Source organism: Neopelma chrysocephalum, unplaced genomic scaffold (genome assembly GCF_003984885.1).
Source record: "Neopelma chrysocephalum unplaced genomic scaffold, ASM398488v2 Primary Assembly neopelma1_75, whole genome shotgun sequence".
NCBI classification, from domain to species: domain Eukaryota; kingdom Metazoa; phylum Chordata; class Aves; order Passeriformes; family Pipridae; genus Neopelma; species Neopelma chrysocephalum.
In genome coordinates, this window is record NW_020897736.1 from 9,544,096 (window position 1) to 9,570,584 (window position 26,489).

General features: G+C 38.9%; 1 protein-coding gene across 2 annotated transcripts in view; it reads left to right on the forward strand.

Annotated features, from left to right (window-relative positions):
• MCTP2 (multiple C2 and transmembrane domain containing 2) overlaps positions 1 to 26,489 on the forward strand; it is a 119,114-nt gene that overhangs the window by 63,140 nt on the left and 29,485 nt on the right. For both annotated transcript variants that reach the window (XM_027688633.1, XM_027688634.1), the window contains 3 exons: positions 7,781 to 7,882; positions 8,836 to 8,910; positions 9,694 to 9,813. In XM_027688633.1, the coding sequence (XP_027544434.1) occupies positions 7,781 to 7,882; positions 8,836 to 8,910; positions 9,694 to 9,813 (297 nt within the window). The remainder of the gene's footprint in view (positions 1 to 7,780; positions 7,883 to 8,835; positions 8,911 to 9,693; positions 9,814 to 26,489) is intronic.

The window sequence follows — 26,489 nt, forward strand, 5'->3', positions numbered from 1 at the left end:
ACATTTATGCTTGCAATATGTGACATGACTCCAGTGATACAGGCAGTGGTGAGATGCTTTCAGTAATGCACGGTGTGATGTTGTGGGTAATAGCACTCTCAAATAGGCAGATGATGGATCCTGAGTGATACAGAGTACAAAATTGCAGTATTGTTTTGAAACATCCCTGTGAAAGCATATTCACCCCTGCAGAAAGGCTGGCACGCATCTTTCAGGGTTAAGGCAAGAATTTGTCTTTGAGTTTTTGAGGTGGGCTGCTGTAGGAAAGGCAATGACAGGTTACTGGGGCTCTATCCTAGCAGAGACTGGAGAAATGGGAGATTTCTAGAGGGAAAGGTCCCATCTGATCAAGGCAGGCCGTATAAACCCAACAGCATGAGCATAGTTTAGGTGAGGGACCAGTCAAGATCAGAGGGGGGAACTGCAAATATTTGATGTTTCCAAATAAATAATGAACTGCCCAGAAAACTCTTGAACTGACTTAGAGGATATGATCCCAACCTAAGGAATGCTTTATAGTGGTAAAGGAATAGGCCAATGTGCTCCAGCTTTGTTTTGATTTTGTCTAAATAAGTGTATTTCTTGTGTACGTGAATTAAAAGCAATGTAACTTCTGAATCTCTTCAAGAAAGTGTGTTTGTCTCCATCCACCCCGTGCTCTTTAGAGTTCACACTGGAGTTTGAAACACGGGAACCCCTGCAATTTGAGGATATAAAGAGCCTAAGCTATAGGAGCTGAGGTGTAAATACTGAGCTGTTGGTGCCCCACAGGCTGTTGTGTTCTGTGCAATGCTCTTCCCTCCGTGACTCAGACTGCAAGTTCTTTTTGGGGATATTTTAGCTTTTTCGTCTGTTTTAGTGGCTTGAGTTGTCAATATCTCCTATTTTAGAGCAATATTAGAGTCAGTTGGGCATGGAGGATGATTTGATGTTTACAGGGAGGAAAAAACCTCTTAACATCTTTTATTCCATTTTTGATCACTTTGTTAATTTTTCCCCAAGTCCTCGTATCTCTGATGTTACTGGAAGAGAGTGGCTGGAGCAGCTGCTCTCCTGCAGATCCAGTGCTTGCCAAATGGTCTGCATGATCGGCAGCAGGCTGTGTGGGCTCACAGTGAGAAGATGTTAGATTTGGATTTTCTGTTGATTTTATAGGCATTTGTCAAGTATCCCTTAGGAAGCATGTAACAAGGCAGAGGAGGGGAGTGCATGTGTGTGGTAATGTCCAAACTATTCGGTGTAGGGTTTTTTTGTCCAAGGTTTGAGACAAAAAAAAATAAAATAAAAATTGTTTATGCTTTCCCTTGCCAACTGATCTTCTTCCTTCCCATCCAAACTTCTCTGCCTCCTATTTCAGTCAAATCTAGTGTAAATATACTCATCTCTGCTTCTGATTAAAAACACTTTGCACCTATTAACTTGGTCTGCTCAGACAGAAAACTGTAATTTTCTAAGCTATTTTTCTTGAAATGGGAATTTCAATGTATGTTGTCATTTTGACTATAAGTTTGAATGTATCCTTTGAACCATTTAGATAAATATACTAAAAGAGAACAAAAGTTAAAGACGCCAGGAAGCCTCACAATCATGTAGGTTTAATTTCTCTAAGTAATCAGGCCTGACATTTGCTTGACATTAAATTGTCTTTTGAAAATAGATGTGCATTTGCCATTTTTTTTCTGGTTAAAATTGCAAAAGTTAGACTTGTGAGCTGTCAGCACATGAAGTAAGTTTATTTCAGGAATTGTTCATGGATGACTAGATTTTTTTCTTAATGAAAAATTGCCTTGAATAAAGTATATGTTGGAGGGATATGAAATGTTTAATTAATGTGACAACGAATTTTGGGTTAAATGTGTTCAGTAGTCCCACACTGGCATTTTACAAACACAAGTACACCTTCATCATCACATTAACGCCCAAATAATCTTATTGCACAAAACTTTAGGGATTGTGAAATTACTTATGCTTTGACTGTGATTGAGGCTTATCCAGGCACCAAATAAGAAAAATAGAAAGCTGGGCAGCATGAGAAGAGTTTCAAGGTGCCAAATGATGAATAAAGCTGCAAGCTTCACTTTCTTCTGATAGACGTGATGAAGTAGCACTGGATAAATACACATTTTGGTAGCAATACACTGAATTTGGGGATAGAGAGAGAGAAGTTATTTGCATTTTAGTTTTAGCTTTTCCATGTTGATCAACCTATCTCAAACACAGCTCTGGTCAGCCACATGCACAGAAACAGAATTTAAACTGGAAAAGACACAGATTAGTGCTGCCAGAGTATTCAGCAAAATGGATCACTGTCTTGTCAGAGGTGACAAGACTCTGTCTTGCCTAACCTTTGGGCTGAGAGGGAGATTGCCATCTTGGAGCCTGGGGAGTGAAAGAGAAGACCATGTACATCACTGAGCAGAGCAGGCTTTTGTGCTAGAAACTGAAGAAGAACCTGGGGAACGGAGAAGTAGGGCAAAAACTTTATTACTTCAAGGAAGAAGTTTGATAGGTTTAGAAGTTTTGTAGGTTCTGGGGGACTTGAACTAATTATCAAAGAAGTCCTTTCTATCTCTGTGTTCCTTTGTGTCCTAAAGCAACCGTGCATCTCTTTGTGAGGGTCTGTCTTTTTTCTTTTGCTTCAAGAGACTCCCGTCTCCTAGAAGGCTGCAAGTTATTAGAGACATGGCAGCATATAGTGTGCTTCAATGAATTTGAAAGCAGAGTATATCAAATATCCTCATGTAGAAAGACCTTTGAGTAAAGAGTTGTAGCGCAGAATGGAATGTTTTTTATCTGCTGGATTATCAGATCAGTGTAGTCCTCAGCTGCACCCTTTTTTCAGCAAACAGGAAGAGGTCTATGAAATATTTTCAAGTGCCAGTCAGGGTCAGTAGCCAATGATACACTGAAAACAATTAGTGTGCCTTTTGGAAGCTTAATTGTCTAAAACATGGCCTGGATTCAGAGAGCAGGCACCCGATGACTGCAGTTACTGAGCACTTGACCATAAGTGCACAGTATTTTCCAGGAGAAAGTCTTAGACTTTGAGAAAGTGAAACTGCTGTGTTTATGCAATAGAGGCAGCTGTGAAGTGTGTTGTATGTTCTGACTTCTATCCTGATTAGGGACCAGGATTTTTGGAATTGAGAAAATCCCCCCACATCTCTTCCAGAAAAAAACTAGCATCTTGTTTCTGAAATTAGATTCTCCTCTGACCACGCACTACTCACTGAAATGGTATCAACAGGAATGTTTTCTCAAGTACCACCTAGGATCCTTATGCTCCCAGGGTTTTCAGCTCCTCCCCAGACTGGCTGGAAGCTGTCGTGTGGCTGCCTGCTTTCAGTCCATATCTGTTTGGTCTTGGGATAACAATCCTCTGCCAAGAACCCAAATCTCCATTCCACTTTGGATCTCATGGAAGGTTGTTAAAACTGACAGTTCTGGGGTGAATGAACAGGCATTTTGTACACAATTGGTGCAATGTATATGGCAAACCTGGAGAGAAACAAAACATTATTTATTCGTGTACAGGTGGATCACATATGTGACTTGCTTTCCTCTTTTCCTGGGGAAATATGTCCTTTGATAAGGGTAGGTGTGTGTCTGTTACAAGACAGCTTTATGTTATGCAGGGCAAATGGGATGACATTGTGCATCAGCAATGAGCTCAAGCAGGAATATCAGAGGTCCCAAATGCTTTAGATGAATTACCCTTGGAGAGTAACCATTACCCTTTCCACACGTCACGGGTGTTGATGTACAGAGGTTTAACCCAGCGTTCTTCTGTCAGGTCATCAATATATGACATTGAATCTGCATCAAAGCTGGATACAGAGTGAAGTTTTCTTAAAATCAATGTAAAAAAAAAAAGCCACTAAACCATATTTCTTTGAGACAAGAGCAATGAAAAAACACGCTTTGCTGCGTAAGGGTCCTGTCTGCTCCGTGTTTTGTGTCATATCAATCTTGGCTTTTGCTATTTCATTAAAATTCCCAAGCGGTCAGAAGGTTGTTGCTTAATAGATTTAGCATTGGCTGGCTACATCAATACTGTGTTTAGTCACATTTGTTTTACTGGGGACATCTGTGCGAAGAGTTTAGCAAATATATTCATTCATTTGAAGGGAACCCGCTGCACTTTGGACCTTGACTGTGTGGTGGTCTCGGGTACCTGAACATTTTCTTCAGTTAGAGGCAACTTTCTGGCAGTGTTTTGCCTGAAGTGCTTCTGTAGACCGAAATATTTATTGCAAAAAGAATTTTAGATGTTCTTCCAACTGGTTCTGTATGGAGAAGGGATGTGATATAGAATATACAATTTGTTCTGTGAAAATATGGACATTGCTTTGTCTTTCGGTGTTGACTCAGAAGAGGAAAATGTCCCAAGTATGAAAAGTTCCTATGGGATGAAAATACAGACTATTTTTTCTGATGGTGACCTTGCAAAATGCAGTATGTTGGTAGGGTAGGCTCTACTGTCCTGAGGTTAATCCCAGGGTTAGGGCAGCCTTGGTTTGTGGTTGAGCCCCAATATGTTATATGCTATTAAGAAGCTTCCAGAGAATGCAGACATTAGTATTCAGTGAGGACATAAAGCATCATCAATAAAGGAATAATATCGATTATGTCTCTTTAAGGTGCTTACCTGCCGATATTTTCACATTTAAATTGAACAGTCCTTTCCTTCCCTTTTCCCCTAAGTAGGTGTTAACGTTCTTAGGAAAGCTAACCTGTTTCAGACACAGCTATCAGAAATATTCATTGAGTCAAATCCATGTGAGATCATCAGGTATGTAGCAAAAGATGTTCGGGTGATAGAAGAAACCTGATCTTTCTGACATTTGAGGTTCATCCTAGGACCCCAGCCCTGGCTGCTCGCTTTTCCACTGCTGGAGTGAGTGTTTAAGTGGTCTTTGTGAATAGCAGAGATTGGGCAAAAGTACCCAGAGAGGAGAAGGAAATAGATCCAGAGTGAAATTAATATGACTTGTCTTTCTCTCGAGGTTGAGGGAGAAGCTGAACAAAATCTGAACTCTGGCCCAGGAACAGCATGCAATGAAAATGTGGAGTATTTAAAGCTATTTTGCATGATTTCTTCTGGGCACAGTTGAGACATGCCACCGATCTAATCTCCATGCAGTCATGGGTGTTAGAATTACCCTGTACCTTTTGTTGAACCGCACTCCTTTAGCACATTGCCAAAAATGTGAGAGTCTTTTGTTTGACTTCTTTTTCGGTTTTTTTTTCCTTTTATCCAAATGAAAATGCAGTGGAGAGAGGCTGTTTCATAGCCTGTCATTCTTTTCTCGTGTGCTTTTTTCCCTCTGAAGAAGGTTAAAAGCTAGGATATCTGTATGATTGTTTAGTCTTAAAATGAGTTATACTTGCACACCTTTTTTCCAGACAATTCAAACACTTACAATTAAATATGCCAAATGAAGCTGACTGTAAAACTATATTTGCACTGCATTACTTTCTACCCTGTTCAATTTTAGAATAGTAGCAACAAAAATAATGACACCATTAAAAAGTTTCCTGAGAAACAAACAACCACTTTTTCCAGATACAGACCGAGATGGGAATTATTTGCTTCTGATTTAAAACTTACTGTTTTAAATCTGCAGACACACCTGCAGGCACACCCAAAATGTTTGATTCAGCTCCAGCTCTTGAAATAGTCTTTTCCCAAAAGTCAGAAGCATTTTTTGAGTGCAGAATACCACAGTATCAGACTCAGATACTCAGATATATTTCTTTTCATTTCTCTATCAATTTAGTGGCATATGACTTCTTTTTCCTTGTGGTTTTGCTCTTGAAGATGTAAGAAATATATCCCAAGGAATATGAAGTGAACTTCCCCCTAGTTGTTGCTCCTAGTTTATCAGGATAAAATGTGATGAACATATGTGTAACTGAAATACAGGGAAATTCAGCTCCCAAGTAATAACTATGGAGAATCCAGAATTAGAATATTGTGATACATATTGGGCATCTACATCTCTGCAGACAGTCTGGGAACACAGTACATTCTCTCTTGTTTCAGGAGAGTCCCTGAATCAAAGCTCAGGCTAAACCTGCTACTGGGGCATCCTCTTGGACCAACAACCTCAAACCAAATCCTTCTGGCTTAGTGCCCTTACCATCAGTAAATCCATTTTTCATTTGATTTGGGAAATTGAACAGAATATTCAATTTCAAAAAAAAAAAATTGTTTTCTTACAGTTACTTTTCAAATTAATTTTTTGCCCTCGTTTGAAGGGAGGGAAAAAAACACCTGGTGAAATAGCAGAAACCTTTATGATGGGTTGACAATGCTGTATGTGGCAGTTGCCCCAAGGATCTGCTGGTGCCAGTCCATTTGGCCCTAGAAGAGGGGCTAGACTTCAAGCAGCATTTCTATTTTGGAGCTGCAGATCTGCAAAATAGTTTCTCTACCTGCCCCTTTCCTGGGAGCTGCATCATCCTTTGATGCCAGATCCAAACTTGTGCTGTTGTGGTGAAATAAATTCCACATAGGTCTCCATAACTGGTAAAGCTTCAGATTAGAAAATAGAAAAAAACTGGAATTCCTGGTCATAGAGAGTGGAGGATGCAAAGTTGGTCCTTGTGAGAAACCTCTTCCCTTTCAGTCCTTAGCCAGAAAACCCATCTACCCTTTGAACTGTTTAGTATAGAAAGGAGCAACATTGGGAAAGAAAGTGACCTTCCCCTTGTCTTGTGAAATCACTTGGTTCCTATTATACCTTTTTTTTTTTTTTACCTTGCTCATTTCTGCCATGGTTTATATGAGTGCCTCTTCTAAATGCCAGAGCAGCAATAGCCATTTTAAATATGGTTGCAATTTCATGCCCCCAAATTTCCTCTGTTATCTTTAATCTTTGATCATTACAGCCCTTCAATGTAGCTTTTTGGTAAGCTGCAGTTTTTTATGTTACTGCTGTTTAGAATTAACTGGTCTGCTTCCTAAAAAGCCAAATGTTTAATCAATACATATCCTACTGTGTATAATAAATACATTTCTGCCATCACTTTTTGAAGAGAGAATGCTTTTGATTTGAGCCAAATAGTTTACAAAATGGTGAGGGAGGTTTTTTCGTTGGTTGTTTTTTTTTTTTAATAGATGTTTAATGAGATAGGGCCAACCGGTGGATTAGAGCATAGAAATGGTATTGAAATTCAGGGGTGGGGTGGGGGAGAAGTCTCTTACACTAATTAGTTAATTTTGAACATTTGTTACATTAGCATTTGCTCTACTTCAGCTGATTCATTTCTTTGGATTGCGTTTGTTTGCTGGGTAATAATTTGACAACGTTGCAATAAACTAAGCATTAAGAAGTGGTTTCGTGTACTGGAGTGTGCAATAGGTAGGTAAAGTTGTTGTTTGTGGCTCTTTTCCTGAACTTTGGAAAAAAAATCCCATTTTAAACCTGTAATAACGGAGGCTGATTACTTCCCATCAACTGACTGGCTTCCAGGGCAGAATTTTCAGACTGGTTATTGCGTGCACTGCTCTACTATAAAGTACAAGGTCTGTAAATTAAAGTTGGACCATAAGAGATTTAATCTGCAATTTTATAGGTCTCTAATCCAACAGTCGTTTTGTATTTCAGGCTCCAAGTATATTATCAGGGTTTGGGAAAGGTTGGGTTTTTTTTTTGTGTGTGTGCTTGAGTTATATTTATTTATTTATTTGTTTGCAATGTCTTTAAATTGTATTGTGAATTACAGCCAGGAAAATATTGATGCTTTTTCTTCTCCCCCCCACCCCAAACTATAGATTAGAAACGGTAAACAAAGTTGTTACACGCTGAAGAATAAAGACTTGGAACGTGCTTCAAAAGGAGTAATTTACTTGGAGCTGGATGTCCTATTTAATCCTGTAAGTTGAAGTATTTTCTCTTTGCTTATCTCTGGTGTAAGAAAAGTGCGAATCTACAAGGACGAGGGTGGGGGGTGATGCTTTACAAACTGGGATCCAAGCAGGAAAAATCCTGACCCGATTGCATCTGGTGGTAGAGGGATGTTTGATGTCATGGGTGAGGAAATATTGGACTGTCAGAGCTGTGGCCCCTCCAGGTGGATGGGACAAAGCAGGTGCAGTTTTGGTTTGACAAATAACCACAAGTGCCTTGGGAAGGAGGTGCCGATTGCTGTGGCCACGGCTTCGATTGCAACAGCCAAAAAAGCGCTTAATGTTCATCTTATTATACATTAATTTTAACACCTACTTCTTCCCCAAAAAGCTGACCCAGGATGTTCTCTTCCTGGGGTGTTGACAGGAAAATTAATGAGGCATGGACACAGTGTGCTTAGTTTTTAGGTGGCTGAGTCAGTCTCAATCGTTTATGCCCTACAGCCTTTTACCGAGTTTAACTCCTATTTATTAAGGCCATCATGGGCTGTGCCACAGCTTTACTTTTGCTGAAATGAGTCCAACCTTGCCCAGTTTAACTCATTTGCATTTTTCTTAGCACAGAATGGTTTGGGTTTGGAGGGACCTTAAAGGTCATCTGATTCCAACCACCCTGCCCTGGGCAGGGACACCTTCCACTAGACCAGATTGCTCTGAGCCCTGTCCATTGAATATTTCCAGTGATGGGGCACCCAACACCTCTCTGGGCAACCTGTGTCAGTGCCTCACCATCCTCATTGTAGAAAAGATGTCTAAAAAGCAACTCCTAAGCTGCACAGAGGCTGGGAAGAGTAATATTGAAATTCCTAATCTTCCTGAACTGCACTAATGATATGAAACTGAAATAACACATTTAAAGCTACACAATGTTATTTTTATAATTTTCTTTTCTTTTTCCTTTTTTTTTTTTTTTTTTTTAGATAAAAGCAAGTATTAGAACATTCAAGCCCCGAGAAAAGCGCTTCACTCAGGAAAACCGCAAATTTTCTAAAAAGGTGAATATTGTGTCTGGGCTAAGCTTTTGCATCTGTTTTGGAAAGATTTGAATTGCTGTAGCATGGTGGCAAGAACAAAACCTACTTATGCATAAAATGCTGAACACATGTAAATTCAGTGTATTTCTGTATATATTAAAAGGTTTGTTTGTGTTAACATGAAATTGCTTTCTGATCTAGCTTGCATCAGTAGTTCTGCTTTGTGCTTCTGAGTGGTAAAAATGATAGCTGTGGATTTTGCACAGTTCGCAGCACTTAAAGCTCAACGAGAGCCTTATTCCCTTCTTTGGGAAGGAAGAAGCCAGGGCTAAATTCCTTATGTAAAAAGCCCATAGGATTTTAGAACAATGGCCATTATTCTTTTTAAAATGAAGGTGTCCTATAATAAGTCCCTGTTTGTTTCTATGGACTAGTCCAAAACATGTACAAAAGAGGTTCAGACTACATCCTCTCTGGCCCTTTTCCTGAGACATTCATATATTTTGAGAATCAAATGAGGATAAAGGTAGGTTTGTGTAACTGTTTTATTTAGTTTTGGCATCAAGACAGGCCTTTTTTCTTTTTTTTCTTTTTAAAGGCTGAGGAAAATCTGGAAGGTTTGGGTGTAATCAGAAAGCAGACAGGAGCTGGAGAATGTATCTGAAATAGAGGCTTTATTTGTAATATGTGCCCTGGCGTGCATTTGTAGTTTAAATTATCCCTGTTTCTGAAGCAATAGTAGAATATTAGTGTGTTTGATTAAACTCCTCTTCTCCTCCCTTCCTCCCACTCAATATTTATCAGATCTTATCAAGAAATGTTGATCGCGTGAAAAAAATCACCATGGCAATATGGAATACAATACAATTCCTTTGGAGCTGCTTTCTCTGGGAGTCCACGGTAAAGAGCTTGATAGCATTTGTGGTAAGTGGATTTCTTCTTTTATTGCATGAGGCTAAGTGATATAAGATCTCGAGTGTTACCGTGCCTTCCTCTCCACCAGCGTAAAGCCCTTTATCGTTTGCTGTTATTGGTGTTTTATAGCTCTGTGGCTGCAGGGCTGTGGGTTTCAAGGCAGCTTGGGCCACACTGGGCCTGATGGGGACGGAATTTAGACCTTCAGGAATAGCCTTTCTTCGCTTGGAGCAGAGGTGTTCACCACCTGTGCTGAGCGCTGGGGATGCCCATGTCCATGGTGGGTGATGCCACCATGCAAAGGCTGTAACTGTCTGGTGACTCTGGAATTTTTAATTGTTTTTAATTTAAGACATGGCGACTTGGTGGTAGGAAAGAAAGGAGTTGGCGGCCAAGAGGGTGTTGTAGGGAGATGCCTTTGATCTGGGTGACGCAGTGAGCTGATGGGTCTTGTTCATTCCATCTTCCATTGCACTTCACTGCAGGTTATCAATTCCTGCTATGCCTGTGTTGACATTGCCTGTTGCAAATTTATTCTCTTGACTGTAATAATACATTGTTTAAAAGAAAAAAAAAAGAGAAAAGGAAAAGGCTGGTCAGTGAGTTCTGCTACACACTGCAAACAAAAAACCAAGTTCTCCACCTGCCTGTCCCGCTTTTCCCCTCTCCCTTTTTCCTCTTGGTAGTAAACACCCCATTTGCAGTTTTCTCATAATCCACTCAAGCACAAAAAGGTTTTACCTGCTCTTTATTCTGCGGTGTGACATTTTCTTCATGCTTGAAATGTTTGGCATGCCATTAAAGGTTGCAGAATCGTTTTGTGGTGGTCCAGCATGCAGAAAGAAAGTTTTTGAGTTGAGTGTTTATTAAGCAATATAACAGTCACATCTCCAAGACTTTGTCCCGCTTTTACTGTCTGTGAATTGTAAGATGCTTAAAGGCTTTTTTAAAGAAAACACTTCAGTGTATTTACTAGAGATGAGTAGAGTAGACCATTCCTGATTAAAGAAGCTCCAGAGTGAAGACAGAGGAGCTGTCTTCACCCTGTAGGTCAGAGGGATGGCTGACACATAGGAGTGGGTAGAATGAGAGGGTCTTTTCTCTGTAAGTTTTTATCTTCTGTTGCTTGTAGTTAATTTAGATCATATTATATTTATTACATAATATATATATTATATATATACTATATATGGTTAACAGCTTGAGAGCTGGTGGAGAGCAGAGTAGTTGGTACCTCACTGAAGTCTGTGTGGCTGTGCAAGGGAGTTCTGTGATTGTGCCCAAGGGAATCAAGGTCATGCACACTGGGACTGGAAAAGGAGTATCCTGTGTAAAATCCCAGTGTCACTGTCCTACCATCAGTATACAGCAAGAATCTGAGCACATATTTGAAAGGTTTGCTCTTAAGAGATTTTGCACCAAAGTACTTGAGAAATTACAGCTGTGAAGTTTGGTTTTCCAGACCTAGGAAAAATTTGGAGGGGGTGAAGAGGCAGAAAAATAAGAAGGTGAGAGAGCGGATCTGCAGAAAAAGGAATTTATTCCTAGTGGAAAGGAGGATGAGCAGGTTACAAATTATAGACTGTTAACATCTTTACTGGATACCATAATACTCCCTGTTTCCTGAAAGTGGGTAATGGGAAAGGAATAAAAATACTCAACTCTAAGAATAATTACCATAGGCTTCTTCTACAACCCAAAATTTAAGTCTATCTGATTTTTCTCACATGGAAATAATTCAGCTCTGGCACTTAAAATGAAATGCTAATTATATATCTCTCTCTCTCACTATTTCCAGCGTGAGTGTTCATAGTATTGAAAATACGCACACTGCGTGGTAGGTGCAGCATCCCTCCCTGCCCCAGTCTCTATGGAAAATCCACTCTTAACATGTTGGTTAAAAGATGAGGTGAGGAAGATGCACAAAGCTTCTCTACCCATTTTTCAGCTGGGTTCATAAAACCCTGACTGGTAGCTTCAGTGCCAGTCAAGCCCTCAAACCATAAAGTGCCTTTTTAGAGAAGTGCTTTTCCTTACAGATGTTGTCCCTTGGGCCACTGGCAATAACTGTTTTGATCATATTCTGCATTTCCGTGTATCTTCTCGGAGATAATCCCAGATACTGGGTGGTCCTTAAAACCCCCCTCTCCTCTTGTATTGCTCTCTCTTTCCCTCTACAGTCCATGCCCCTTCCTCCAAGGGGAAATAAAGGGAGGGAGGAGGAGGAAGACAAGCAGACATTGTAATCATGGGAGCCCTGTTTTTAAGGCAATCAGACAAAAAACCACTGCCAGACAGAAGAAAATATTTGTGAGCTCATCAGAGGATGGCAATAGGCGAGGACACAGTATCTTACACCTTCCTGGTTTAGTCTTCATTACAGTGCCCCTCCCTCCCCATTAGTGTGACAGCTCATGTGTGTGACAAGGACATCAGCTGCTCCTTCTGGGTGTGCAAGAGAAAAAGAGGGATGGGTAAAGAGGGAAGAAACAGAGGACAGCACAGGCAGGACATGAGTGAATAGAAAAACGCTATCACTGTATTTTCTCATACATCATCCCAAGCTTAATTTCTTTATTAGTTTGTAATGGTGAGAGGAGACAATTCAAGAACATGTGAGTAGATCAATTTTTTTGTGCTATAAAAATGAAATCATATTATTCATTAGCATTCTCTGCTTTTAATCCAATGATTTTTCATCTGAGTTAATTGTATAGGCACAGAGGGCACTGATGGGCTCTGCTCAGGCACATGTAAAATCAGAATTTTTTCAGATTTAGAGATTTTGGAGAGAGAGTTGAAAGGGAGGTGAGATGAAAAACAAAATTTCCCTTTCAGTCATGTTTGCTCTGTGCACAAAGGGTTTGGTGCAAAATGTGTTACACAAATTCTAGAAAAAACATCCTTGATCAGAGAAAAGAGTCACACACAGGTTTTCTGTGTTCTTCAAAGTGTACCTCTTATTGTTGGTCTGGTGTAAAAAAATTGGACACAAGTGGCTGTGTGTGTCTGGGAATATCAGGAATATTCCCACATGTGAAAAGTGCTTCCTATAGAGTTAACAGTGTTCATATACTAAGGGATACCTTTAAATACATTGTCTGTACTCTTCTTCATTAATTCAGGATGGGGGGAATTTGTAGATTTTTAAAACCAAAGACACCTTCAAACATTCTATTCTGTTTAATTATGATATAGTGATCTCTGTATTCAACCCAGTATGTTGTGTTTCGATTGAAACACACCTCTCAGAAAGGTCTTTACTTTGAAGAGACCCAGAGACATAGTCCAGTACATCCCTGCATGGTCCTTCTTCTGTGCCTGACACATTTCATATCCTACCTTGGACAATTTTCTACCAGTTTCCAGTGTGAATGTTGTAGTTTTAACCTGGTCCTCATCACTCCTTCCTCGTCACACTTTTCTCCATTGGGACATCACTTCCATGGAGGGTTACTGGTGTCCAAAAAGCCGGAGCTGCATGGTCAAATGTGCCTGTGGGAATGTCTGCTCACAAGTCATTTTATATGTCTGTGTGATTATAAACTGTTTGTTTTCCCCACTTATGCATATGAAAACTCATGTTCTTACCCTTCTGATGCATACTTAAAGCAAATTTTTGAACCTTCCTTTTACATAAAAACACTCTCTGCCTGCTCTGATCCCCCATCTCCTCTGGTCATGGAAGTGAAGTCTATATTAAGCAAATCATTCTTATTGTACTCAATGTATTATTTTAAAAATATTTTAAAAGTTAATTTTAGTCACAGAATGATTTTCATGAGGAATTATGCATCATTGCACATTGTGCTTGTGATTTTATACAACATAATTACACCTTCTATTGACAGTTTTCTCTGCATTAATGGTAATTATGCCATTTAATGAAATTACAGTAATTGCATTAAAAAATATAATCTGGTGTGAATTAAAAGGATATATTGACTGGAATTTTTACTATAATGTATATTTTTTTTAAACTTTGCATGATAGTTGGAAGAGACATTGACAGGATCAGGCAAACGATGGGAAACCAGTCACCAAAGCACCTCTGGTGTGACTGGCAGTGCTTGCTGCTGAATTCCTTCAGGGTCCCTGCACACTCACCCATGCCAGAATACTTCATTTTTACTGGCAGCATTTCCCACTATATCAGGTTTAGGCTTCTTGCTAGTCAAGGCTGCTGCCAGGGTGGGTACAGGTGGGAGCTGTTTTTCCAGCTCAGCCCTCGCCGGCAGCCTGGGCCAGCCAGACAAGGAATGCATCAGGCACAGGCAGTATTTGTTTATTTAGCAGTGACATTGCAGTGTGTCTGCTAATTATTTTATGATGGCTTAGTACAGGGAGGAAGGGAAGGAATATGTGGTGATGCAGCATAACGTTTTATAAATGTGGAGTTTTTGGTCAAACTCACTGCAGTTATGTAATGGTGGGCAGCTGGGAAAATGACAGGCGTGGGATCATTTTGGAGCACTCTGGGCTGCCCCAAAAGCCAGCTGGGGGTTTGGGATGCCCAGCAGAGCTGCTGGGGGTTGTGAATGCAGCAGCAAACCCAAACATAAGCTTTTGTGCTCCTTGCTGCAGAGGTGAGATTTTGGTACCATTCTCTGTTGAGATCTCCAAAGTTTTGTAAATCTAGAGAGAGCTCAAGGATGCCCTGTTTTTTTTTTTTTTTTGCACTGGCCCCTTGGGCTGTGGGAACTTGGAAGTCTGGGGAGTCACAGGGCTGGGTGAGGCTGCAGGTATGTGCAGTGCTGTGCCAGTTTGCTTCAGGCCTAATCTGGGGTATTAGCAGAGAGATAGGTCAGGCTCTGCAGCCCATGAACTTCTGGGCATCTCTGCTGAGTGTGCCATTCAACACGCTGCCACTTCAGCTCGTGATATGGGAGCTGGATCTAAGCCCACCTAAACTCATCTCATAGAGAAGACACCAATCATCTTATTAGACATGAGCAGTTTTGATCCCTGTTGAGCTGGGCTATATTTATAGTGATGAACTATGAGCAAAAGGCCATTAGTTTGTTGACAATGTCCTCTAAAATTGCTAATTGCCTATCAGTAAGGGAAATGTTCTTTTTCCCTCAGGAAAGATGTTTGTTCAAAATCTAAGCCTTCTGGAGTTTACTTGGGGTAAATCTCTCATTCTGCATGTGGACAAGTGTCTCCTACTTGTTATGGTTTGGTTTTCCCAAGCAAAGCACAAAATGTTCCAGCCCTGTTTGTACTGAGCATAATTCAACCCCGGACATGACAACAATATACGGGTAAAACATCCAATTTAACTCCTGCATTGTTTTGAAACACAGTGATTTATTTTATTTTTTGCCTTGATGGGAGAGGAGTTATAGGTCAATAAGGGGAAACTCTTGGGATGAATGTTTCACAGGGAACATGAGAAATCTATGGAGAAGGGAGACCAGTACCAGCCATGAAATCCAAACAGCTTAGGATAGAGACTGTCACCAAACATCTCTTGGATCTCTGTCCAGTTCAGCAGAGGATAGGGGTTAAATTGAACTGAGACTTTTGATTTACCAGTAGATGATAATAATTCACTCTTCTATAGGGTGAGGAAGGAAGTTGTGCTCTCACATGAGCTTCTCTAAAATTTTTCTTATTTTCCCCATGAATTGTCCACTAATTTTGAACGAGCAGTTCCCTGATACAAAGCACAAACCACCCTGCCATGACTACATGTGTAACTGATGAGAAGAGTATAGTCTTTTTCTCCTTTTTTTTTTTTTTCTCATCCTCGTAGCTAAAGACGAAATATAAAACATTGTTCCCAAACTGTCCGGGAACAGCATTAAAGTAATGGTAGATTAAAATGTCTCCACATTTAAAAGCTAAATAAAATGAATAGATGTAATCCTAAAGAGAGAAGAATGAGTATTCTTCAAACACTGAATAGGGAACTTGGAAAAACAAGAAACTTTTAAAGAAAAAAAAAAGAAGAAAAAAGTATTAATGCAAAAGAGATGGTCTTTACATCCGCTTTACTGTAGAGCTTTTGCTGAGGGCTGTTCTCAGCCCATTTGCATCTTGTGTTTTGCTACAGTTTTAAAGAAGCAGTCGGCAAAGGGACTAAGGCAGTTTCTATTTAAATAGGGGAGCTATAAAATAACACTCTGGTACAAAAATTTGCTCATTTTAAGTCTAGAGCTGGTGTTGGAGGAGCAGCAAAAGGCAGGTTTCGGGAATCTGACCTAGTAAGTAATTCTTCAGAGCCCCTAACATTTCCTTCCCTCTTTCCCTCTTCAAATCCCTGGCAAAGGCACATCTTTAAAATTATTGTCTCGAACTCCAGTGAGAAGGCGGGATTGGAGGTATGTTTTTATTCCAAGCTATTATATCCCAGTAAAAGCATTTTCCTAATGACGGAGGAAACGTTTACATCCTGCTTCCTCCGCACGGCTCATGGCAGTGCCTGTGAAAACGCACCGTCTCTGCTGGCAAAGCTGTCAGGAGCACGTTACCTGACACAAGTGGCTGCTCAGATGAGAAACAGGCTTCTCTAGACAATTAAAGGAGATGGTTTTACCCTTTTTTCCCAGCAATTTTTACGTTTCCAGTATTATTCTTCTGTGGTTGAGGGGAATACAATTTAAGCTTGAGATCCCAGACTTTGCTTTGCTGCAGCAGTTAAAATTCCTGGAATAGCAACAGTGGTATTGATGATGCTGAGAGACACACAGCAAAGTAAACACATGTTATTTCCAGCTCTTTCAAAAATGCAAGAACAAACAAGGACAAAGTTAATAGGGAAATAACCACTTAGAAGCTTGACAACAGGATAAACAAGATTTAAAAAGCAAAGTTTGAAGCTTTGGAGGCAGGGTGAGATGGAGCTGAGCAGAGACCAGTACAAATATCCCCTTTAACTTTGAAAAAAGGTGGATGGCCTTATGTTTCCATGTCAGGAGTTTTGGGGATTTGCTTTTGACCAGTGAGATGCTCCAAAATAAAAATAAAAGCAAAACTATGTTTTGCATCTGAGGAGTCATACTCATTTCCTATGGGTGTGCTTAGCAAGGCATTTACCCAATATAGCAATTCCCTTGATTTTGGGGTTAGGGATCTTCCTCTTAAATTACGTCTATGCTGTGCTGATATTTTAGAGGAATAGTCACGTTTTCTGTGCCGTGTACTCAAAACTTGAATGCATCACATAGGAATGATTCCCTCAGCCCTGGTAAAGAGACAGATCTAAATCACTACCTCTCACTCTTTAATTGCATTATGTTGTTTTTAATTGATGGTAAAGCCTCTTAATACCTTCGCTGTGTGTTTTAAACTCTGTAGTCCAAGTATCTGGGTAAAAGGACAGTCCTGTCAGAGGATAAGCCTCTGTACAGCTGGTCAGCAGGAATGTGCATGCAGGCATCCAGTCGAGAATTAAGGCAATGAGAAGGAAATTCAGCTTTGTTTCAATATATGGATTTATCCCTAGAAGGTGTCTGCGTTAAGATACAAGTATCTTATTTAGCTATCTGTCAGTCTCCAGAACCGGAGTGGAAATATAGTTTTCATCTCTTTGGCTATTTAATGACAGCCCACAAAGCCAAGATCAAAGGTGAAAACATTTTATCTAATAATAATAATAATAATAAAAATCAAATGAAAAAGGGCTCTTTCTAGCTAAAACCTCAACTAACTGCATCCACAAACCCTTCTGCCTGCCTTTGTGCTCAAGTTGTGACCTGTTGGAGAACTCTGCTCGGTGCATTTCCAGCTAATTTGATATCGGATTTTTTTTTTTTTTTTTTTGGTGGTTGAAGCTTTGTCATTTGTTTCGAAGCTGTCATTTTTATTAGTCTCCCTGGCTGATCTTTTTGGGCTCTCGTCAGGTGGTGTATGTTCTCCATTGTCTGCCTGGTCTTGGCAAGCTGTAGGTCCTTTTATTGCCATATGACGTGGGCGTGCTTGCAGCAGTAGCCTGTAATTATACCCACCACAGGTGACAGTTACAAGAGAGCTTTGGTAATAATTTTAGCTGCCTGATCTGATGTTTATGAAGAGCAAACCCTCTTTGTGGTCTGGCTGGAGTTTGCTATATTGTTTTGTAATTTAGCCGTTTGATTTATGAAGCCCTTTTTCTTAAATTTTATTTTTCCTTAATATATAACGTCTTGTGCCTTTTGAAGTTCTGAAGTTTTGTAAAAGGTTATTGTTGATCTTATGCTATTTTGTACATTTTCTGTTTATTTTTGAATGCACTGTATTTATTTTTGCTTTGTTCAGCACAGTAAAATAATACCCTTGCCTGTTGCTGGGTTTATTTGTATATTTAGCGTTGCTGAGCTCCTGTAACTAACCCCTCATTAGCAGATATGCTGTGTTCTCCTAACTGTGAGAGTAATCACAGATTAGCAATTTTTTTTTTAATTTTGACTATTATTCAACTGTTCTATAAAAGGTGAAATTCTCTGTCCATGAAGGCAGCTCTGTTTCCTCTACTCCTGAAGGAATTGCAAAACTTGCATATGTCAAAGGTGAATTTAACTCATGATTCTTACTGTTATCTTGCAAAGCTCCATCACAATTTTAGGAATTTGCCACAGAAAAAAATGTGGACAAGACTGACGTACCCATTGCCTGATAGTTGGCTTCTCTCTTGTGCTGTATTTCTTTTCTCAGTTCTAAATTCTTTAGAGGAACTTAAAATTAAAACTCTTGAGCATCTTTTGAATTTTTGATTCTTATCACAAGATTCTGATTTGTAATTCTTATCAATTGAATGGTAGGTTGAAAACCATGGGAAATTTATTTGTAACCATTTGCTAACCTATCTGATGCTAAAAAGATGATATTCCATATCAGGATCCAGTCATTTTTATTTTCCCAATTTGCCTGTTGCCTTTATGTGAAAGTTCACTTTATTCACAGATTAGAAATTGCATAAACAAAGATGAAATTAGTATTCTAAGTTGAATGAATGCTGCATCTGCATGAGACTCATTAAACAGGAGTGTGAGACAGAAGCTACTTACCCACCACTATTGGAAACACCAGAATTTGAGAAGCTTATTTGTAAAATTCCCAAAGTTTGGCATGGATTTTGACTGTGCAAGCTGCATGGAAAAAAGGATGCAGCCCAGCCCAAACAAACAAACAGAAAAGGCAGGAACCCCACAGTATGTATTATGAAAAAGGTATATATTAGGAAGTGAAAATGTCATTAAAATTAAAAATTCTTTTACTAAGTGTGCTCTTTTTTCCCCCCAGAGCCACAGGTGTATTGATTTTCTTTCAGTCAGCATCTGCCTGGGTTTCTCTCATTATTCACATTACTTTGACCTGGCACCTCTTAGAAAGTACTTTAAAGCACTCAGTTTTACAGGGAATTTGTAGACATTGACTGTTATCTCCCATGTCATTGGTGAAGCAACCCTACCAGTATTTGTTTTTCTTCTTTTTATTTTATTTTAAATTTTAAAAAGGCAGATCATTTATTTTTAACACGGATGTAAGCTTAGAACAACACTGCATTCCCTTGAAACATAGAGGAAGTTTTTATTCTTCCAAAATGAGGGAATAAGTAGAGACATGTCTGTAGGTGGTTTAAGTCACTGTAAATCCATTAACTTCAGCAAACCTATGTTATTTAACATCAGTTAAAAATCTCCATCCTCATTTTGGGGCAAATCCTGTGTGAATAGGAATAGCAGGTTTTCTGAGAAGAGCAAAAGCCTGTAGATGGCGATGGACCCTCAGGAATGAGCCAGCTCTGGCATTCAGGCTTTTGTCAGATTTTTCTGGCAGGTTTTCTTTCTTTTGCTTGAACTATTTTATTTTTAATTTAATTCACCCTTTCTCTCAGCACTAATCTAAAACTAGTTGCAGAAATCGTGACAACTGGAAGAAATTTCCTATTTGAAGGTAATGCAACATTTTGGTTTTATGATGGAGACAGATGCACCTTGAGGGATTTCTCTTAAGGCATTCTGCTTGTTGGGCTTTTTTTGCTTTTTTTAAATAAGAAAGAGTTGGATACTTTACAAGTTCTGAAATAAAAGGGGATTAGTATAGAAGCTACAGAGCAAATACATTTTTTAAAAAGCCTGTTCTCATTTAGTTTTACTTTTCTTCTTTAGAAACTAAGATGTGCGTTAACTTAGAGGTTGATCTGAAGTAACCAAAAAGTTCTTGGGTTGTTTAAGGATAGCAGTAATAATAAAAATACCTTAAATCAGGATATGTCCCTTTCATTTTTTTATTTATTATTTTTTTATTCAGTGGGAAATAAAGCTGGAGCAATAGGATGACTGCAAAATCCCAGAAATCTGATTAAAAAAACCTGTATTATTAATTGTGAATAAATTTGACTGCTACCACAGTAAAAGGTTACACTCCCAAAAGTATCAATAGAGTTTTGATCACTTCCCCGATAACTTCATGAAAATTAAATCTGTTATTTTTAATTGTGGCATCCACGCTATAGTCAAGCTTAGCTGGTTTCCTTTGGTTTTGTTTTTGTTCCCTAAAGGTAGTGCTGTGATTTTGAGAAGTGTTAATAAATATGTAAATCATGTAGTGTTTAGTACCAGACTAATATGCTGATTTATTTTACCCTTAACATAACCCATGTAAAGTCAGCATGTTTACTGGGAGATGTGTCATAGGTGAGCAGAAGTCTTCACTAGAACAGCCTTTATCTACTCTGCTAGCTCAGGTTCAGAACTTTCTACTTGCTTTTTGGAAGAAGTCACTGTCTCCTGTACTTTCCTTCAGCTTTCATCTTTTAATGGAAGAGAAGAGCAGCACAGCTCTGTATCAAAGCCAATTGTCAGCTTTCATTAGATGTATTCTATTGTTTGTTCAGATTAGAAATAACTGCATTACACTTTGACTTTGAAGGCTTGTTTGTTTTTAAATATACTGGGTATATGTGACCTTTTTGTCATTTGGGATGCACTTGGCTTGGCAAATTTGAGATACCCATTTAAACAGCAGCCAAACCTATTTGTAACACAGGTACTTTGCAAAGGCACTTTTTGTAGGTCAGGAAAAGTAAAACAAAACCCTGCTGCTAATAAAAAGCATTAATAGATTCACATAAAGCATTTTTATCTAATACCTTGAATACATTGCATGGGGGTAACCCCCAGTGCTCAGTGGAATTGCAGCACCCAATATTTAGTGGTGGGTGGGAATCCAGTCAGCTGGTTTTATCATCCCATTATGTGTTGGCCATATGAGATGTGGCCTCTGTCAGAACATGATGGCAAGAAAGTCTAATTCCATTAAAAAATTGCACTAAGCAAATTTTCTTAAAATGTTTAGAATATTAAATGGGAAATGCATAATTGATACAGCGATATTAGCTTTTTTTTTTAACCGAACATGCCCATCAGGAATTAGATGATGACTTGTTCTTGCAGTTAAGAAAACTTCCCCAGATACTTCCATGTACACATTTGGGAAAATTATTTGCAATGATATATTTCAATTTCCTTAATAAACTAGACCTGTCTTCCTAATTCCCTTTCCCTTAAGTCCCTCCGCAGGGGTTAAGAAATGAAGTATTTTGAAATTATTACCAGATAACTGTTTCTATGAATAAAAAACTAATCTAAGCTTTTTTTTTAAAATAGATTTATATTCCAAAGCTGGGAAATAAACAGTGGCAGTAGAAAGGAAATATGAGATTAATAAAAATGAAGACGTTTTGCAGAGCTATTCTGGATTGTTTTAATCTTGTTGGTTTGTTTTTTTATTTCTTTTTCTGGGAAGTAGTACTTCTGTAGCAGCCTGCATTGCAATGAAAGCAATTCCTGCTTGCTGTTTTAAAAGTTGTATGAATGCTGGCAGAGACAGTGGTCCTTCAGTGCCCAGTGAATCCTGTCTTACACAGTGATACCTGTAGTAACACACAGAGTGACGATGAGATCAAATGCTCTGGTTAAAAAGCCTTAGGGAAGCATTATGTGTCTGAGGTCTGATCTATTGTCTGGGAGGTCGGAGAGTGTTAATGCACTCTGCAAAGATTAGACTCCCCCTCTAATTGCTCCAACACTTCCTTAAAGGATTTAAACAGTCAGGAAAGGTGATGCTCCTTGTCAATTTTTGTCTTCTGACAGCTGTTGAAGTTTATCTGTCTTTCCACGGAGACCACTAGATCATGCAAACCAAGCAGTGGCAAAAGCACAGACCCAGAATTAGGACTCAGAACAATGAATGCCACTATTTACAACTCCATTATTACTGTTTTTAAATGCTTTAAGGGCCGTGTCCAGGATTGCTCCTTCGTGCTGTGCCATTTACTTTTGGTGACAGGAACTCCCGAAGTCCCATGAAAACTTTAACTCCCTAGTTTGATGAAAAGTCACCCTGTTAATTCTGAAAGTGAGTCATATTATGGTCTGCATCCCTTAGAGCTTGGCTGATGCTTCTTCAGCACATCTCTGTGGTACCAAGTCAGCCATGGCACAGCCACTGCTTGTTTACCCAAGTGCAGTGCTACAGCTGAGCTACTGTGAGGCACTCTGCTATTTAATGCCAAATTTTCCTCTCCCTCACTAAGTCTGATAAGGATTTGAGTTCTCTTGGTTCATAAAGCCTGAAACACATATAAAAAAATTTGCTCAGAAATCTGGGAAAGCTCATGCAGGAAAGTTTTTCTGCTGCTGAACCAGAGTGTCTACAAGTACCTGACCCCTGTCACTAATTTTGTCAAGCAAAATTGAAATTTGTCCAATGGATCAGAACCACATAAAAGAACCAGTTCGTTATTTTGCAGCCTAAATATTTGAAATGGCTTACATTTGCAAAGGATGCTGCTTTTGCTTGGAAAGTACTTTAAAAGCAAGGGATGCAAAAAAAGATGAATGTTATTGAGAAAGGAGAAACATGACTCCACCCCAGGAGATTTTGGGAAGTTTAATATATTTATGCAACAAGGCCCTGGTACCCTCAGGTTCACAGTAGGGTAACATTTATTGTAACAAGAGTGCAATTTGACCCATCTTTTTAAAAATGTCCATTCCTGTTTCACAGACAGCTGTAAATGTGTCCTGTTTCACTGCAGCTCACACGACATGACAGGTCCTGCAGACCAGAGAGCCATCCTGTAGTTATTTCTTCTGGTGCATCAGAAGCCTCTCAATTTGATAGTGTCTGTGTTTTTGCTAGTCTTGGAGCATCTAAATGTGTTGGTGTATCTAATCCATTTCACACATAAATGTATAAATATGACCTATATAAATATACATATATTTAATGCCTCTTTTCTAGACTCTGAGCAGATGACTAATACAGCTGTTCAAAGGAGAAAGGGATTTTTTTTTCTTTTTTTTTTTTTCCAAAGCCCTCTTGGCTCTGAATCGGAAATTGAGGAGCAGAATTCATCAAGTGTATTCTGATCGTTCTCACATGGGTAGTTCCTCCTTCCCTTCCTGCATAGCATGTTCCTTTGCACTGTTGCTATATTACATGAAATGTTTCATCTGTATATAAAAATTAAAAATTCAAACAAAAATCTGGCCCACATGAAGAACAGGCCCTTTGGGCATATGGTTCATTATGCATATTCGTTTAATTACTAAAACACTTGGGATGTCTCTACTGCCCTTGCTTTCAACTTGTAAAGTTGGATCTGTTCTGCAGCACAGAATATGTTGAACAGGCATGTGTCATAAAGGACTTCAGTTTTCTCCTACTTCAAACTCCATATAATGTTCTTGGCTGAATCGTTAGAATTTACTGATTAACAGTTCAATCCACTGCATCAAAACAGCATTTCAGGATCTCTTTTCTCTTAACACCTTCTCTAACCCCAAAAAGGCAAGTTTTACAGTGGTTCAGAGTTGTGTTTAGTATCGAAGTAACGTGAGACTCAGGATTTAGATTTCAGGCACATTCCCACAAAGCACCTAAAGCTGCATGTTGAAGCTGTATAACTTTTATTAGCTAGGAAGGGATTGCTGTGATAGTGTGACTTTAATTGATTTTCAGGGCAAACAGGTGGTGATGGTTTAGGCATCCCCCAGTCTCCTGCCATTCCTAATTTGGAGCTGCACATATAATAGCTTTATTAAAATAAACAATCTTCTGGCTTTAGTTTTACCTGAACAGCTGCCTGAAATTGCGGGAGTCTTGCAACTTTTTTTTTTTTTGAAGATTATTTTGTATTTTGGAAAGCAAAGTGCTATAGGTCTGCTGGTGGAAAATCTCTATTACATAGTCATGCTGTCAATATATTGGATTTTTTTTTTGGTGTCACTGCTGCTAGATTACAATGGTAACATATCCAGGGTATAATTACAGTGAGTCTCACAGTCATCTTCATGCATTTGTTCTGTAATGCAGCAATTTTGTCACACTGCAGATGAAGAACCTGCTGAAATAGTTAAGTGTTGTGTATTCACTCTCACTGTTCCTGGGTGTGTGTCAGGTGTGGGGAGGGCTGGGCTCCAGTTATGAACTGCAGTTCTTCCCTTGACTTTGGGAAATAGATCTCTGGGTTTACTGGTTCGTTGTTTTGTTGGTTTTTGTGTTTGTTTTTTTTTTAATTAGTTTTTTGTTCCTTCTGCTCTGCTTCAATCTGGAAACATTTTTTTTTAGGACTGAAGGTTTTGGAAAAGAGGGTACCAGGCAGTTTTGAACCAATAGTGTGTACAATCATGTATTTCTTATTTAACTGGGTTTGCTGCAATCTGTGTTTTGGTTTTATTTTTTTTTCCCCATGCCATAACTGGAGACTGCCAGGGAAGTAACCTTAGCTGCAGTTCTCCTGCCACTGAACTAAATTTAACATGTTTGCTTTATTAGAAAGCTCTTTTTTCTTTACTCATTCAGCTCTAATATACACCATGAACATGAAGGAGGAGGTCATTAAAGTAGTTTAAACATATCATTTCAGACTCCCATTTGCTACCAATTGGAACCCAATTAAGAGCCCAAATTTAAGAACACTTCCACCGACACTCCTTCCACTCCTGTACAATTATGTCACTATCTGACCCTGTCTGCTAATGTTTCTCACAATGCTAACAAGTATGTCTCCAAATAAGTGGACATTTATCAACTCAACTAATGACAGTTTTTTTCATGACCCTTTTAAGGTGTTCACCTTATGCAGAATAAATAAAATCAGCCTACATTTTTGCCTCCTTTTAAATAGCACAGATATTTTTTTCTGACACATTTTGGAAGAATTATTTACTATAGGACCAGGCTTTTAACTGGCATAATGCCTGTCTTCCCTGCAAATATATTATAACTTTCTGTATGAGAATAATTCCAAAATTGTCACCCTGCTGGTAAACCAAAACATTAGAGTTAAAAATGAGAATTTAATTTATCTGTGGTATAAAACAACAGATTTTTTTTTTTCTCTTGCATGCCACCCCATCTTTATTTTGTGATCTTCCACCATTGCCTTGGTCTGCGATAGTTACCCCTTGAGAAATAACATGCAGATTTATTCCCCTGGCCCATTCCCAGCAGATTACCCCAAAAGATAGAAAACTTATAATATTTTTTTCTTCTGTTTTTTTTTCAATTTTAAGCTTTACTGCTTGAGGGTCTTAACTGTATTTTACTTGGCACAGGAAATGTAAAATACGTTAGATAAAAGCATGAGGGAAAAATTAGACCAGTCAGCATGTTGGCAAACCGCTATTTCTTCGGTGTCTGCTGCCTAAAAGGATTTGAAATCTTTTACTCTAAAGCTGTTGTACATACATAAATATAGAACCCAAAACTTGTGATGTAGTTGATTTTGTTTTAACCTCTTTTGAGATTAGGGATAAAGTAGCAGCCACAACAAAATTGGATAGACTTGTGGTGGGCATAAGGCTTTGGGGTTTAAATGTGGGTGTCCTAGAGGACAAAGATGACACCCCCAGACATAAACCCTTTTGTGTTGGAAATTATCATCCACTCTGACCAATATGCCAGAGTTGTCAAATAGCTGGAATGCAATGTAGAAATCTTAACTTACATATAGTCTTAAGAGGTGATAAGTTCAGTGGAATAAACTTGAACCAAGTGCCTCTTCCCTGACCTCCTCATTAAAGAAATACATCTAACTAAGGATCTTGTTTCCAGTTTTCTAGGCTGGCTAACCTCATTAATGTAACCAAAATAATCAGAATAAAAGAAGACCGTCATTTTTAATTAGTGTGGGTTTATTTTGTTGTTGTTTATCACTTTCTAATTCCAGGCATTGTTATGAATAAAGAACAAATCAGTTGAACGTGTTAATGGCAACAGTAATTCAGGCTCAAAGTGGGGACATTTTGTAAGTGTTTGCAGTCTTAAGTGTAGCATCCCAACCCTCCCTGATGGAGTTCCGTACGGCAGTGTCCCAAGAGGATGGTGGAGAACAGATTGTAACATTGTCAGCTCTTCTGATTTCGCTGTGACTTTTGCAGAAGAACATGCTTCTTCTTAAAGCACCATTTCTGAAGAGTCCTGTGATTGCACATGAATCACAGCTTTCATTTAAAACACAAATGAGTCTCTACTTCCTACCAGCAGCAAAGAAAATGAGATCCCCCTGAAGAGTCTAAATCAGGCAGTGACAAAAAAGGCCCTAACACATATTGACTTAAACAGTATAAGTTTTTTCGCATGGTTTTTGGGACTATTTTTGTTGGTTGCTTTATGTCTTTTTTTGCTGGGAGTGGGATACATTGGGTTTTTTTCTTTTCTTTTTGAATGTTCAGTAAAATTGTGACCAT